This window comes from Gobio gobio (assembly GCF_949357685.1).
Source record: "Gobio gobio genome assembly, chromosome: 20".
In the NCBI taxonomy this organism is placed as follows: domain Eukaryota; kingdom Metazoa; phylum Chordata; class Actinopteri; order Cypriniformes; family Gobionidae; genus Gobio; species Gobio gobio.
Genome location: NC_137113.1, coordinates 45,092,394 through 45,109,106, shown reverse-complemented (window position 1 = coordinate 45,109,106; position 16,713 = coordinate 45,092,394). Strand labels below are relative to the sequence as shown.

General features: G+C 40.1%; 1 protein-coding gene across 1 annotated transcript in view; it reads left to right on the top strand.

The window, feature by feature from the left end:
• Nucleotides 1-16,713, top strand: part of dnah9 (dynein, axonemal, heavy chain 9) — a gene marked incomplete at both ends in the record, with an annotated part of 193,344 nt that overhangs the window by 170,741 nt on the left and 5,890 nt on the right. The window contains 6 exons of the mRNA XM_079845505.1: nt 1,418-1,611; nt 2,694-2,842; nt 4,048-4,175; nt 4,798-5,025; nt 13,225-13,416; nt 14,183-14,374. Of these exons, the coding sequence (XP_079701631.1) occupies nt 1,418-1,611; nt 2,694-2,842; nt 4,048-4,175; nt 4,798-5,025; nt 13,225-13,416; nt 14,183-14,374 (1,083 nt within the window). The remainder of the gene's footprint in view (nt 1-1,417; nt 1,612-2,693; nt 2,843-4,047; nt 4,176-4,797; nt 5,026-13,224; nt 13,417-14,182; nt 14,375-16,713) is intronic.

Below are 16,713 nucleotides of genomic sequence, written 5' to 3'. Positions count from 1 at the left end.
AGGTGTGGTGGTGTGGGTAAGTTTAAGGGTAGGGTTAGGGACAGGTGTGGTGGTATGGGTAAGTTTAAGGGTAGGGTTAGGGACAGGTGTGGTGGTATGGGTAAGTTTAAGGGTAGGGTTAGGGACAGGTGTGGTGGTGTGGGTAAGTTTAAGGGTAGGGTTAGGGACAGGTGTGGTGGTGTGGGTAAGTTTAAGGGTAGGGTTAGGGACAGGTGTGGTGGTGTGGGTAAGTTTAAGGGTAGGGTTAGGGACAGGTGTGGTGGTATGGGTAAGTTTAAGGGTAGGGTTAGGGACAGGTGTGGTGGTGTGGGTAAGTTTAAGGGTAGGGTTAGGGACAGGTGTGGTGGTGTGGGTAAGTTTAAGGGTAGGGTTAGGGACAGGTGTGGTGGTATGGGTAAGTTTAAGGGTAGGGTTAGGGACAGGTGTGGTGGTATGGGTAAGTTTAAGGGTAGGGTTAGGGACAGGTGTGGTGGTATGGGTAAGTTTAAGGGTAGGGTCAGGGACAGGTGTGGTGGTGTGGGTAAGTTTAAGGGTAGGGTTAGGGACAGGTGTGGTGGTGTGGGTAAGTTTAAGGGTAGGGTTAGGGACAGGTGTGGTGGGATGGGTAAGTTTAAGGGTAGGGTTAGGGACAGGTGTGGTGGGATGGGTAAGTTTAAGGGTAGGGTTAGGGACAGGTGTGGTGGTGTGGGTAAGTTTAAGGGTAGGGTTAGGGACAGGTGTGGTGGTATGGGTAAGTTTAAGGGTAGGGTTAGGGACAGGTGTGGTGGTGTGGGTAAGTTTAAGGGTAGGGTTAGGGACAGGTGTGGTGGTGTGGGTAAGTTTAAGGGTAGGGTTAGGGACAGGTGTGGTGGTATGGGTAAGTTTAAGGGTAGGGTTAGGGACAGGTGTGGTGGTATGGGTAAGTTTAAGGGTAGGGTTAGGGACAGGTGTGGTGGTAAGGGTAAGTTTAAGGGTAGGGTCAGGGACAGGTGTGGTGGGATGGGTAAGTTTAAGGGTAGGGTTAGGTGTAAGGGAAGTGTCAACAGTGTAATTACAAATGTAACTACAGAAATTAATTACAGATGTAATTACATGCAAGTATTTTTTTAAATGTAAGTACAATGTAAAAACATGTATGTACACAATAAGTGCATTGTATCAAATGATTAATTAAAATGTTAGTACAGAGTAGTTAAGGCCACCTAATATAAAGTGGGTCCAATTGTACTTCTAAAAATTAATTTGCCACACCACAGGACCGTTTCAATGGAACTAGTGTAGGCTGAATGAAGGTCTGTGGGCGTTCAGTATTACGCATCAACTACCTTTTGAACCTTTTATGCTTTAGCTGTCTTTATGTGATACCTGTAATTAGTATTTTATCTTGCTAATGATTTATTTAATGAAAGATTGGTGAGATTATTTTGTGGCGTTTCAGTCTCTCTCTGCCATTGAGGAGTTTCACAACCTCGACCGGGACATTGAAGGCTCGGCTAAACGCTGGAAGAAGTTTGCGGAGTCCGAGTGTCCTGAGAAAGAGAAGTTCCCTCAGGAGTGGAAGAATAAGACGTCACTGCAGCGGCTGTGTATGATGAGAGCGCTGCGTCCCGACAGAATGACCTACGCTGTCAGGTCAGACCTCATCTGGACCAAACCGTTCATTTGTTCTAAATGGGACAGTCCTTTCTGTGAATATTTTTTTTCTACATTGGTGTTATATTCCCAATCACAGAGAGCACTGTCTGCCATTGGTTAAGAGTTAGTTGTTAAGAAGTTTCTGCAGTAGAGTTGTGACCAATAGGAAGAGAACGGCAGTGTTAATATAATAAGACAATCAATATTCACCAATGCCCTGTGTGGAGTTCAGTTAATTCAGCTCTCTTTAAAGGTTTAGTTCACCCAAAAATGAAAATTCTGTCATTAATTACTTACCCTCATGTCGTTCGACACCCGTAAGACCTCCGTTCATCTTCGGAACAGAAATGAAGATATTTTAGTTGAAATCTGAGGGCTCTGAAAGGCCTCCATTGGCACAATGCACTTTACACTCTCAAGACCCTTAAAAGCTACTAAAGACATCGTTACAAAGTCCATCTCACTACAGTGGTTCTAAAATAACTTTATGAATCAGTGAGAACAGTTTTTGTGCGCAAAAAACCCCTAAATAACGACTTACATAGTGATGACGATTTCAAAACACGGCATCATGAAGCAACTTCAAACTGCTGAAATTTGGCGATTCAAACTGCTGATTCGACTCACAGATTCATAACGCTTCGAAGCTTCATGAGGCCTTGTTTTGAAATCGTCATCACTATATAAATCGTTATTTAGGGTTTTTTTGCGCACAAAAACTATTCTCCCCACTCCATAAAGTTATTTTAGAACCACTGTAGTGAGATGGACTTTGTAACGACGTCTTTAGTAGCTTTTATGGGTCTTGAGAGTGTAAAGTGCATTGTGCCAATGGAGGCCTTTCAGAGCCATCAGATTTCAACTAAAATATCTTCATTTCTGTTCCGAAGATGAACTGAGGTCTTACGGGTGTCGAACGACATGAGGGTAAGTAATTAATGACAGAATTTTCATTTTTGGGTGAACTAACCCTTTAACATGGTTCACTTGGAACACATTTAAATAAAAAGTTCATCATTATTACAGTGTCATAATAATGAGTTTGCAAAAAGACAAATAACGAGCTTGTTCCCCTTTAGAGATTTTGTGGAGGAGAAGCTGGGCAGTAAATATGTGACGGGACGCTCAGTGGACTTCGCCGTGTCTTATGAGGAGTCTGGCGCCGCCACACCCATGTTCTTCATCCTGTCTCCGGGAGTCGACCCGCTGAAGGACGTGGAGAAACACGGTACAGACCATGTTTCATCATTTCACCAAAATGCTGCATTAATGGCCAGTGATATAAGGCACAATATGTACGATTTTTGGATTAAAATATCCAAAAAACACAAGAACAATGGGTAACACTTTACAATAAGGTTCATTAGTTAACATTAGTTAACTACATTAGTTAACATGAACTAATAATGAACTGCACTTATAAAGCATTTATCTTTGTTAATGTTAATTTCGACATTTACTAATGCATTATTAAAATCTTGCTAACATTAGTTAATGCTCTGTGAACTAACATGAACAAACCTTGAACAGCTGGATTTTTATGAACTAACGTTAACAAAGATTAACTAATGCTGAACAGAGGTGTTGTTCATGGTTAGTCCATATTAATTAATGCATTAACTAATGTTAGCTAATAAAGCCTTATTGTAAAGTGTTACTGAAAAATGTTATATATTTTGTTGACTTGTGTGCTCATTATCCCAAATGTTTCCAAGAATGTTTAAATCCAGAGAAATAAGCAATTTTACCAGAACACTTATCAATGACATCATACCCTCGATTTCCAGTTTTATTTTGTAGAAACCATGGAAACACCAAGGACGCTATAATATATTATGTGTTTTATTAGACAGATGAGCAACTGTTTGGATCATTCATCGATAGAAAATGAATCATTGTTCTACAGCTCAACACAGTTAGTCTTATTGTTTGAAACTGGTGTTCTTGATTTTTTACCATGTTTAGTACCATGTTTTACCATGCCTAATATGATCTCGCTCACTGCAGTGTGAACAAGTGTCTCATAGTAGCGCTGAGCGAACGCACAAAGAAGCATTATAACATAACTTTAACATACTCAAATGTATATAATAATAAAGGCTCAGCGAAACTATGCCTTTGTTTTGAATAAGTGACCTCTAGCGGCGAAAAATTAAATTTTTTGGCTTTACATTTTGGTATTTTTAAAAATGACCCCTTAAGATCTGCGGATACCTGCTCTCAAAGCGTAAATAAATGTTGGCGTGTTTGGGATAGTCTGTCAGTGCTAATTATTGTATCCAGACTCTCTCATACTTTTCCTCTAAGGCAGATTTGACAGTTTACTGATAGTCATGTGAGGGATCAGATTAAACACTAGTCAAATCACAAGCTAGCCGATTACTAAGGGTTCACGACAGATCTGTAATCTGACCCTTTAATAAAACCCTGCAGGAAGAACACTGGGATACACGTTTGACAACAAGAATTTCCACAACGTTTCGCTGGGCCAGGGACAGGAAGTGGTGGCAGAACAGGCTCTGGATATGGCAGCGAGAGAGGGACACTGGGTGATTTTACAGGTGAAACACTAAACTCCCATATTCACACATACACCCCATTACTGAGTGAAGATCATCATGACCAGACGCACAGTACAGGTGTCTGTAAAGCACACTGGATCACTGAAGTTCACATGCTCACATTGCACTGATTTTGGAGCCACATTTGCTCTTTTAACTGACTTGCTTTATTGGGAACATTTAACAATAAGGGTTTTAGTTAGGTCTACATTAGTTAACATGAACTTATGATGAAAAGTAATTCTAAAATCACATTTATCTAATGTTAATTTCAGCATTTACTAATACAAAACAAGACTGCACTGACACTATCAGATGAGAACAAAACTTGAACTGAATTTATCTGTGTTCATTATTTTCACAGTGTGTGCTTTGAAATTTGTCCTTTTTGTCACCAGAATTTCCCCTTTTATTAATTAGATTTTTTACAAAATGCAAAACTTTGCCGTTTAGAGCTTTAGACTGTGTAAAAGACGATACTTGAAATGATACTAGAAAATGGTAGGATTTTTACGTTCTATAATCCTTTAAGGATTGGCACGCCGTGTTTAAATTGCATTTTCTTGTTCATTGCGTTCACTACAAAGTGTCATCAGAGATCTGTGTCTTCTGTCTGAACTAGAATATCCACTTGGTCTCTAAATGGCTGGGAACCTTGGAGAAGAAGCTGGAGCAGCTTGCGGAGGGCAGCAACCCGAGCTACAGGGTCTTCATCAGCGCAGAGCCGTCATCCTCGCCCGATGGCCACATCATTCCTCAGGGCATCCTGGAGAACTCCATCAAAATCACCAACGAGCCGCCGATGGGCATGCATGCCAACCTGCACAAAGCCCTGGACAACTTCAATCAGGTAAGGTGACCTGCAGATAATCACATGCTTCTGACGCCCAATCCAGCTGCTCCAGGTGCCTGTGGATAGACATGAAACACACACAAGGAGCGTCACATAGTCGCATACCACTACAATTATGTTGTGCAATATTTACCCAAAAAAACTCAAATTTAAACTTTTGTAATTCTCTTGACACACCCCTATTTTCAGTCTAAACTATTCTGCATTTTTGAACAATACAGGGAAATTAGGTGTAATGTCATGTTTTCTGTGAGGTCCTGTATATCTTGGATTTGGCTGATACAATATTAAGCATCTGCTTGTTGTGAGAGAATCTCTGTGACCGAATTACAGTTCTCCTTGTGTCCTCGATGAAGCCTGGTCTGTGGCAGGACTTTCCAGCTCACTCCAGGCCAATTCTAGTGCTGATGACTGTGGCTTTCCAGCAGGTTTTCTCTGCAGAACGAGTCACATTCTAGTCATGAACGCACCTTGAAAGTAAATCAATGGCAGAGAAAAAGTCCTAAACAGCTCTCAAACTCTAATAAAGCTGGGCTCAGACTACAGGAGTTTTAGGGCGCTTTCACACCTACCTTGTTTGGTCTGGATTTTCGGACTTTTCAGTTTGGTCTGAATCAAAATTACAGGTGTGAAACGTCCCCCGGACCACGGTCCGGACCAAACAGACGACATTTGGTCAGACGAAAAGAGGCAGTCTCGTTCCGGATCAAACTGAACAAAGGTTCGGTTCGTTTCTAGTGTGAAAGTAGCCTATTTTCTGTACTTTCAGACCATTTACAGGAAGTTCCTTTTATGTTTAAATATTATAATGTTATTTTTTAGTTTCATCTAGGCTACATTGATTATGAAAAGTGAAAAAATGCGCAATATGTCAGAAGACAGAAGGTCAGAAAATATTTTGAAACAAATTTTGTATGATTTGGCTTAGAAAGCCTTTCTTTAATGTGAATTTCGTTTTATATCAATTGTTTCTTAATTTTAATCAACGTTTAATCAGATAATTGACTGGATTTAATAAATAAGAAGCAAATAGTCTATAGCAGACAATAATCGCGGGAGCGATCACATGCTTTGTACATGAACTGGAGCGCGTCTCAAATAAACCCAAACTCAGCAGCTACTCGCCTCACAGACCTGAGAAATATGTGTATATAAAGCTTGAAATGTCCACTTTTTATTACGCCAAAAAGGATATAGAAAAGAGTCGTGTTTTTATATTAAATCTTATAATATTACTCTGGAAGTTCTACATACACAAATGTAAATGGTCTGACAGGATTCCCAACATCACCCATTTCAAGGCTGACATGAAGATTTATTTTAAAACTCTCAAAGGACTTTCAAACCGCAAAGCAAAAAGAATTAAAGCTGCGAGCAGCGATGACGGGCCCAAGCCGGTGGCACCGCCACGCCGGTGGCATCAGCTTAACTGTGCACGGCAGGCAATATGCATTTAAACAGGATAATTTTTTTAAATCGCTCGAATATGCCACATTTACTGCAGCAGCTGGTGCCACTATCACCACAAGCCACACCCATGATGTAATTTAAATCTAGATTAATTTTAATGTCATAGGATAAAATAAATAAAAGTTATATTTTCCTGCTCAAAATTTTGTAAGTCCAGAAGGCCAGTATTTAATTCAAGGTGTTTGTAGTTCTTTTTAACTTATTCACACTAAAGTGATAGTTTTTTGTGATAGTCTATGATACGAAAGGGGTAAATTATCATTCCGAGAGAGAAAGGCACACACACAAACTCACAGGGTGAGAGAGACACCCCCCCCCCACACACACACACACACACACACCACACACACACACACGTGCGCGCACACAATCAAACACACACACACCCAGGGTGAGCCTGAGAGTGAGGGGGGAGGGGAAGGACTGAGAGAGAGGCAATCTGCACATTGAACCAGGTTCACAAGATTTTAACAACAAAAAGAAATAAAATCTAAATGGTGGGAGAAAGTTTTTTTTATTTCACTCTCTGAAAAAAATATGTTGAATATATTTGAAATCAATATGTGTGGTCCAATATAAAAAATAAATAGAGAAAGTCACACACACACACACACACACACACACACACACACACACACACACACACACACACACACACACACACACACACACACACACACACACACACACACACACACACACACACACACACACACACACACACACACACAATGATAGAGTGAGAGTGAGGGGGAGGGGAAGGACTGAGAGAAAGGCACACACACATACAGGGTGAGAGAGAGCCCCCCCCCCCCTCCACACACACACACACACACACACACACACACACACAGAGAGAGTGATAGAGAGGGGGAAGGGGAAAGACAGGCGGAGGGCATTCCATAGACTTAATGGTTTTTATACTGTACAAACTGTAAATTCTATCCCCCTACACTACCCCTAAGCCTACATATCGCACACACACACACACACACACTACCCCTAAACCTACCATCACAGAAAACATTCTGCATTTTTACATTTTTATTAAAACATTGTTTAGTATGCTTTTAAAGCTATTTTGATTTACGGGGACACATGAAATGTCTTCATAAACCATGATTATGTTGTAATAAACACCCCTCCAACACACCCATTTCTGAGGCTTTGCCCATTTCCACTGACTGACATCTCTGATGTGTGTGTTGAGTTTCAAGCAATTTCAAGCATGCTAAGAGCCTCAAAAACAGCCAAAAGATGATTAAACTTTGACACACTGCCATGGCAACAGTATGTAAAATATCAGGAATCCATTCGTATGTCTACATCTGCCATGTTTTGTCATTATACTGATGAAGTTTGAAGTAAATCGGGTGAAAACAAGACAGTGATTTAGCATTTTTGAAAGTGACACACTTCCTGCTGCCAGTTGGTGGACACACACACACACACACACACACACACGTTTGTTTTTGTGAAATGTGAGGACATTCCATAGGCGTAATGGTTTTTATACCGTACAAACCGTATTTTCTATCCCCTTACACTGCCCCTAAACCTACCCCTCACAGGAGACTGTGCAGTTCACTTTCTGTGAAAAAAAACCTCATTCTGTGATTTATAAGCATTTTGAAAAGTGAGGACATGGGGAACGTCCTCATATTTCACCCTCTTTTTGTAATACCCATGTCATACCCATGTCATTATACACATTTGTGTCCTGATATTTAACAAAAACATGCCCCCACACACACACACACACACACACACACACACACACACACACACGTTTGTTTTTGTGAAATGTGAGGACATTCCATAGGCGTAATGGTTTTTATACCGTACAAACCGTATTTTCTATCCCCTTACACTGCCCCTGCCCCTAAACCTACCCATCACACACACACACACACACACACACACACACACACACTGCCCCTGCCCCTAAACCTAGCCCTCACAGGAGACTGTGCAGTTCACTTTCTGTGAAAAAAACTTGTTCTGTGTGATTTATAAGCATTTTGAAAAGTGAGGACATGGGGAACGTCCTCATATTTCACCCTCTTTTTGTAATACCTATGTCATACCCATGTCATTATACACATTTGTGTCCTGATATTTCACAAAAACATGCCCACACACACACACACACACACACACACACACACACACACACACACACACACACACACACACACACACACACACACACACACACACACACACACACACACCCCTTAAAGCTATTTCATTTATGGGACACAGGAAATATTCTCATAAACCATGTTTTCATTGTAATTTGTAGTATATTTTTAAAGCTACTTGGTTACATTTTAATAATACATTATTTAGTATGTTTTTAAAGATATTTTTATTATGTGGACACATGAAATGTCCTCATTAACCACTACGTTGTAATAACAGTGTAATACCCATGTCATTATACAAATTTTCGTCCCTAATAAATCACATAAACAAGCACACACACACACACACACACACACACACACACACACACACACACACACACACACACACACACACACACACACACACACACGGAGAGAGAGAGTTTCAAAAATAACAACACTGCTACCTTTTAGTGAGGGGAGGGCAGACAGAGAATAAATATTCAGAAGAAATATATTAAATAAAATAAATATATTGATCTGAAAAATAGTATGATTATTTTAAAGCTATTTGGTTACATTTTAATAAAACATTGTTTTAGTATGTTTTTAAACACACACACATACACGTAATACCAGTTTAATACCCATGTCATTATACAAATTTGTTTCCTCATAAATCACAAACAAGAGAGAGAGAGAGAGAGAGAGAGAGAGAGAGAAACAAGTTTTTTTTTATCCTGCTTCAAAACTAATACAATGCTGCCATCTTGTGTTCATTGAGGGGAGAGCAGCAGACACAGAGAATTTCTGTTCCCCTTTTTTGTCCTTATTTAATCCCTTGCCATGGAAACACCATTTGAGATATCCAATATCCGTTCACATTTTAGCATCTTCAGTATCTTTGTTTCATGTTGACCGAGTTTGGTGGAGATTGAATAAATCGCCTACGAGGAGAACGTAAAAACTCAGACCCCGATTTAACCAAACATTCACCTTCAAACAAAAATATCTGACTTCCTGTTGGTCGGAGCTAATGACTGTAAATTCGAAAGTTGTCCGGCTCGATGAGGTCAATATATATACTGAGTTTGGTGATTGTAGATGAAACGAAGCCCTTCACTTTTGTCAAAAGGTGGCGCTAGAGAGCCCCTCATCCCCGCCCGTTTCTGAGGCTTTGCCCATGTGTACTGACTGACATCTCTGATGTGTGTGTTGAGTTTCAAGCAGTTTCAAGCAATTTCAAGCATGCTAAGAGCCTCAGAACAGCCAAAAGATTATTAAACTTTGACACGTTGCCATGGCAACAGTATTTGAAATTTCAGGAATCCATTTCATACGTCTCTATCTGTCATGTTTTCACATTATACTGATGAAGTTTGAAATAAATCTGGTGAAAATAAGATGGTGATTCAAAGCATTTTTGAAAGTGACACACTTCCTGCTGCCAGTTGGTGGCGCTATAACTTTGACTCACAAAAGTCATATCCATGTGATCGGCCTCTTACAGCGAACACACAGCTGAAGTTTCATCCAAACCAGTCAATGTTTGCACAAGTTAAAACACACTTCCTGTTTCCCTTTTCTCGCCATAAATTCGTTGCATCGCCACGGCCAGACTTTTCGAGATATCAAAAATCCGCTCGCAATTTAGCATCCTGGATATGTTCACTTAATGCTGACCGAGTTTGGCAATGATCGAAACAATGGCCTCGGAGGAGTATATTAAATTCCAGAGCATGCGTTTTCCGAACAACCCATAATAGCTCACTTCCTGTTGGGCTGACACATAACTATGAGCACGAAAGTTGTTCGGCCCGATGAGGTCTAAATGTGTACCAAGTTTCATACATGTACGTGCAAGTGTGTTTGATATATGGACCAAGTTTTCAGACCCCACTTAAGGGGGCGCTGTCGAGCCCCCCTGCCACGCCCGGGTACCAGCTTCAGCCCGGCTCTGATGGCCGCGCATTCCGACGCCTGTGCGAAGTTTCAAGAGTTTTCGAGCATGTTAAGTGCCCCAAAAGTACCCGAGAAGTCGAAAAAAAAACAAAAAAAACAAAAAAAAAAAACAAAGAATAATCTGAGGAAGAACAATAGGGCTCTGCGCCCTTTCAGGGCTTGGGCCCTAACTATGGACATTTACAAAGAATTAAACTCCTCATCTTATTTGAATACACATGTATACCCTTTTTGTAATTTTTTTTATTATATTATGTTTTTTTATTATGTTATGTTTTTTATTATGTTTCACGATATTATGGACATTTTCAAAGAATTATATATGAAACATTTGTATCTTTCTGAAATGTTAAATTTATATCTTTGGAGAAAAAAAGAAAAAAAAGTTCTTTAGTGCGCTCGCATAATTGCAATGTGAAACCAAACCAAAACTAACCAAATGTATAAAATGTATCAAAACCTTGGTGCGTACTTTCAGGTGTGAAAACGCCCTTAGCCCTGATTTTCCCCTCCCGAGAATCTGAGAAAAAATCTTGTCGAGGACCTTGATCGGTTCCGATGTTCGCCGCAGATGACCTGGTAATGTCGAATCTTCCACCTCCCGACCTGTATTGGGATCCGAGACGTGTTCAACGGACCTGCACACAGTTGTTTCGCGGTCGCAATTTCAAAAGTGCTCTCATTCACTTCTCTCATTGGCTATTGTGAAAGAATACGCAATCATCCCAATTTAAAATCCTTAATATCAAACATGTTTGACATGATCGGGGCAGCCCTGATTTGTGTGAGAGCAGATCGAGAAGTGCAAGATTCAATATGTGAATGCCTCACATTACCAGATGATCTGCGCCGAACCAATCGAGGTCCTCCACAATATTTTTTCTCAGATTCTTGGGAGGGGAAAATCGGGGATAAATTGGCCTAAAACTCCTGTAGTCTGAGCCCATGTGAGTGATGCCACCAGATTTCATAATCGGTTAGGATTTAAAAACTCCTCTAGTCTGAGCCCAGTTTAAGCAGCAGTGATCCAGAAAATGACAGCTACTTTCATATTGACCTTTTCAGCGAGTCAATTGCTTCCTGTTGGAGTTGTCAAATTCAAATGATTTTTGACTCTTGGTGATTGGTTTGATTGTGACGAACAGTGACACATCGCTATGGAGATCATAAATTGCATTGGTATTAGTGTGAGTACTGAATGTTAATGCTGGATCAGAGCTTCAACACCTCCAAACTACTGTATTCAAGCTCCCATTGCTTATGGCATATTCATAAGCAGAGGATATTTGTTTAGCCCTCTGGTGCTCTTCGTTTAGGGGATGCATTGGTTGTCTTCCAGGTCATAAGTGACCGGACACCTAAAAATTAAACTTCCTCCACCCCTAGAAAAACCAATGCAATTTATTTTTCTTCAATAATATTTTTTCTTTTTAATTTTGTATTTTGAGATGATTTGATGGTATTTTTTTATATTTATGCAATAATTATGGTCTATTTTTGCCATTGAAAATTATACAAAAAAATGTTTTGTAATTTTTTGTTTTTGTTTTTAATTATTGCAGTATTTCAGGTTAAAATAGAGACTAGGCCTTCAAAATCTATTTTTTTGAAGGCAGATTAGCGCCCTCTTTTGGAATGATTTAAGAAATCATGCAACCATGGGTGTAATCACTAGAAGTCTCTATGGAGAGGCTTGAGAATTCCCTAGTTCTCTTTTGAACACATTTAATGATTTATTTTTTTTCGTTGATGGATTTGAATATATATTTAAAAAATCTCAAAGACTATTTATTATAAAGTTTTAGATATTTTTTTTGTTTGTTAGAAATATGGATTTTTTTCTGTGATTTTGTGTTTTTGCAGATTTCCCATTAATTTCCTATGGTGGTCATTTTTGACCAAAGACAAGAGCACAAGTGGGAATATTTTTTTTACGACCACTTAGCATGCTCGAATCATGCATTTAATTTTTTTGTGTGTTACCATACCTAATGCTAGAAAAGTAACCAAGTTTCATATCATTCTGATGAAGCAGTGATTTTTAAAATTTCAAAACAGAAAATTTTCCGGTCAGAAAAGACCAAAGAGCACCAGAGGGTTAATGATGTTACTGGAAATCTTGTATCCTTTGGATTGCACCTCAATCCCTTATTGTAAAGCAAATGCACTGAACTAAACGTTTTGCATTTTATTCAAAACATATATTTTACAAAATAATATGGTCTCTAAAATTGCTAGAAAACCAAAGCCATATGTCTAATCAAGTTGTGTTCCAAATTTGAAGTTGGCGTCACAAAAATTGAGCCACTAAAATGTTTTCAACAATTTTCATGGTAAAAGCAATGTCCAATTTGCCGTTTGGCTCTGGACCCCCTCAATCCCTCACACTCATTGAGATGATGAGCCTGGCGATGAAAGCTCTGACAAGCAGAGGCATTTAAAAAGGAGACTCGGCTCCTAAATATATTGGAAAGGAGTCTTTCTTTTGTCTGTCCTAATGGCTGGTGTCCACTGGGAACCCTAACAATGAAAGAGCAGCCGCAAAGGTTTTCACTTTCATCACTTTCTCTTAGTTCTTAAGTCGGATCTCGTTGGCAGAATGTGAAACGTGATACAGATGTGTCCTAATTGACAGGATACTCTGGAGATGTGCGCCCGCGAGAACGAGTTCAAAAGCATTCTGTTCGCCCTGTGCTACTTCCACGCGGTGGTGGCGGAGCGGAGGAAGTTCGGTCCTCAGGGCTGGAACAGGAGCTACCCGTTCAACACTGGAGACCTGACCATCTCCATCAACGTGCTGTACAACTATCTGGAGGCTAACAACAAGGTGAGGGTGTGTGTGTGTGTGTGTGTGTGAGTGTTCATTCCTATCCCGGTGGGGACTTCAACCTGAATGCACATGGCATGGGGACTTGTGTCACCGTGGGGACCTAAATTGAGGTCCCCATGAGGAAACAAGCTTATAAAACATGAAAATGCTGAACGTTTTGTGTGATGGGTAGGTTTAGGGGTAGGGTTAGTGTAAGGGGAGAAAATATACAGTTTGTACAGTATAAAAACCATTACGTCTATGGAGAGTGTGTGTGTGTGTGTGTGTATTGTTTAGGAGCTTAGAAGTATAAATCACCATCCAAATGTATTATATTGAAAACAACAGTAGTTATTTTAACGCCAAAAGAGGGTTCGCATTGGCGCAAGTTAGTAAATCTGTCCCTAAAGAGTTAATCACACAAAAAAAAAAAAGGTTCTATATGGCACCAAAAATGGTTCTTTGCTCGTAATCATAGGGGAACCTTTTTTTGTGCTATTTAGCACCAATTTTGGTGCTTCAGTGGTTCTTCAGAGGTGCTATATAGCACCTTAGTCAAAGAACCGGTGAAGAACCTCTGAAGAACCACTGAAGCACCAAAATTGGTGCTATATAGCACTAAAAAAGGTTCCCCTATGATTACGAGCCAAGAACCATTTTTGGTGCCATATAGAACCTTTTTTTTTTTAGAATGCATGGGTTGTAAGTGCTGGGGTTTGGTGGTTCAGGCCTGCTGATCAGACGGTTGCAGGTCATTCTTTAAGCGCTCTGACTCTTCATCTAGGTGCCCTATGATGATTTGCGCTACCTCTTCGGTGAGATCATGTACGGCGGTCACATCACCGACGACTGGGACCGCCGGCTCTGCCGTACCTATCTGGAAGAGTTCATCAAGCCAGAGATGATGGACGGAGAGCTGTACCTCGCGCACGGCTTCCGTCTGCCCGGAAACATGGACTACAACGGTTATCATCAGGTACAGAGAGAAATCACGCCTACATTTGCAAACCTGTGGGACATAAAGCATTTCCAACTGTAGTGATTACAGCGATAAGGTTCTGCTGGATGTAAAGCCAGTCCTGGTTCACTAGGTCAGAGGTCAGACTGGGGTCTGTGGAGAATGTATTTTTAGGGGTTCGCATTTTAACATTTTCATGATTTAGCACAGTGTCAATATAAAATGCAAATGTTTAGTATTGGAAACAGCATGTTGTGTTTATATTACACTTAAAGGGATCCCATGGTGTTAAAGGAACATTTTACATTTTACAAGTCCCCTAGAGTTAAATAGTTGAGTTTTACCGTTTTTGAATCCATTCAGCCGATCTTTGTATCTGGCGGCAGCACTTTTAGCATAGCTTAGCATACATCATTGATTCTGATCAGTCCATTAGCATCTCATTCAAAAAATGACCAAAGACACTTTCAATATTTTTCCTATTTAAAACTTGACTCTTCTACAGTTACATCGTGTGCTAAGACTAACTGAAAATGAAAAGTTGCGATTTTCTACACCTATATGGCTAGGAACTACTTTCTCATTCCTGCGTAATAGTCGCGGATCTCCGCGGCCGTACCATGGCTGCAGCGGCGCAATAATTCGTTGGTATTCTGTGAAACATGGTGGTAGTTACACCTTCGACTTACTATCACAGCCCTTTACAACACACACAACCATGGCTAATCACACAGCTAAATCCACAACACAATTTGTCGGCTGCAAGCCTGAAACTTTCTCTGCAACTACACGAACTTAGTGCCGGTCACATTGAAAGTTACCTAGCTGGGGCTACTTTCAGGCGCTGCTTTCCATCATTGCGCCGCTGCAGCCATGGTACGGCCGCGGAGATCCGCGACTATTACGCAGGAATGAGAAAGTAGTTCCTAGCCATATAGGTGTAGAAAATCACAACTTTTCATTTTCAGTTGGTCTTAGCACACGATGTAACTGTAGAAGAGTCAAGTTTTAAATAGGAAAAATATTGAAAGTGTCTTTGGTCATTTTTTGAATGAGATGCTAATGGACTGATCAGAATCAATGATGTATGCTAAGCTTTGCTAAAAGTGTTACCGCCAGATACAAAGATCGGCTGAATGGATTCAAAAACGGTAAAACTCAACTATTTAACTCTAGGGGACTTGTAAAATGAGCCTATTTTTAAAAAAAGTGGAGTGTTCCTTTAAGCCATACACTAAACATTGGACGTCGGATAGACGTGCAGATCATGTCTATATTGGGTCCGTCGGTCCATGACCAATTCTGGACATCTATTCGACGTCCAAACTAGGTGCACTATTTTGACGTCGAACCATGACCCAACTTGGACGTCAATTTGACATTCAACTTTAGACCTTGAACTGGGTAATTTTTTTTGGGTGTCATTTGGACGTCTATGAGAGGTGCAAGAACATTTACATGATATATAATTTTTTATTTACAAATATCAACATTGCTGTTATCAACATGATTAATACTTGAAAGCTAAAACACTCAAGATTCATGTTCTGAACTCGTTTTTGCAATAAATACACATGAGAGGAAAGGGTTAAATGAAATGCTGAAGCTATTTAAACATTAGCATAAAAAACGCGGTATCTCCTTGTACAGATCGGATCGGACGAATCCACGAAACAACAGCATACATGTCTGTGTAGTACACTCTTCGAAATGCATCCCACTTTTTAATCCAAAACAACGAAAAAATAAGGGAAAAAGACCTTGTTGTTTGCATGAGCGTTTTGTAATCAATCATATCCATTTTCAATGAAATATCGATTATAATCATTATTCTGACGATCTCCCCTGTACATTGGACTGTTCCTCTCATATTAAACACTCCCAGGTCTCTCTCCTTCAATCACAGGCTCTCTGATGACACGTGATATAAACGGAAACAGTGATATAAGCTAGTTTGAGCTGGAAATGCATTACACCTATGTATGCGTCTCCATTTATTACCTGCTGCTTAGACAATCAAATGGAGTTTTTTGAAAAACAATCTAGTCCCATTTCAGAAGGTGGCATATGTTCCAGATAATTTCCCAAAAACTCAGTTTGATTGTCTCAGCAACAACTGGAGACGCATAAAAAGATGCAATGCATTTCCTGTCGAAACTAGCTACTGAAACAAAGCTACAGGAAATTTAATACATGGTACAGAAAACATGTCCTCCACCCTCTTGAAACATGCGACTACAGTTATAGAAGTTGCATAAAAACGACATCTAAATATGATGTTGAAAAGACGTCCACAAACGACCACATTTGGACTATAAATAGCCCATATACAGAGGTCCCACGGACGTCAACATTTG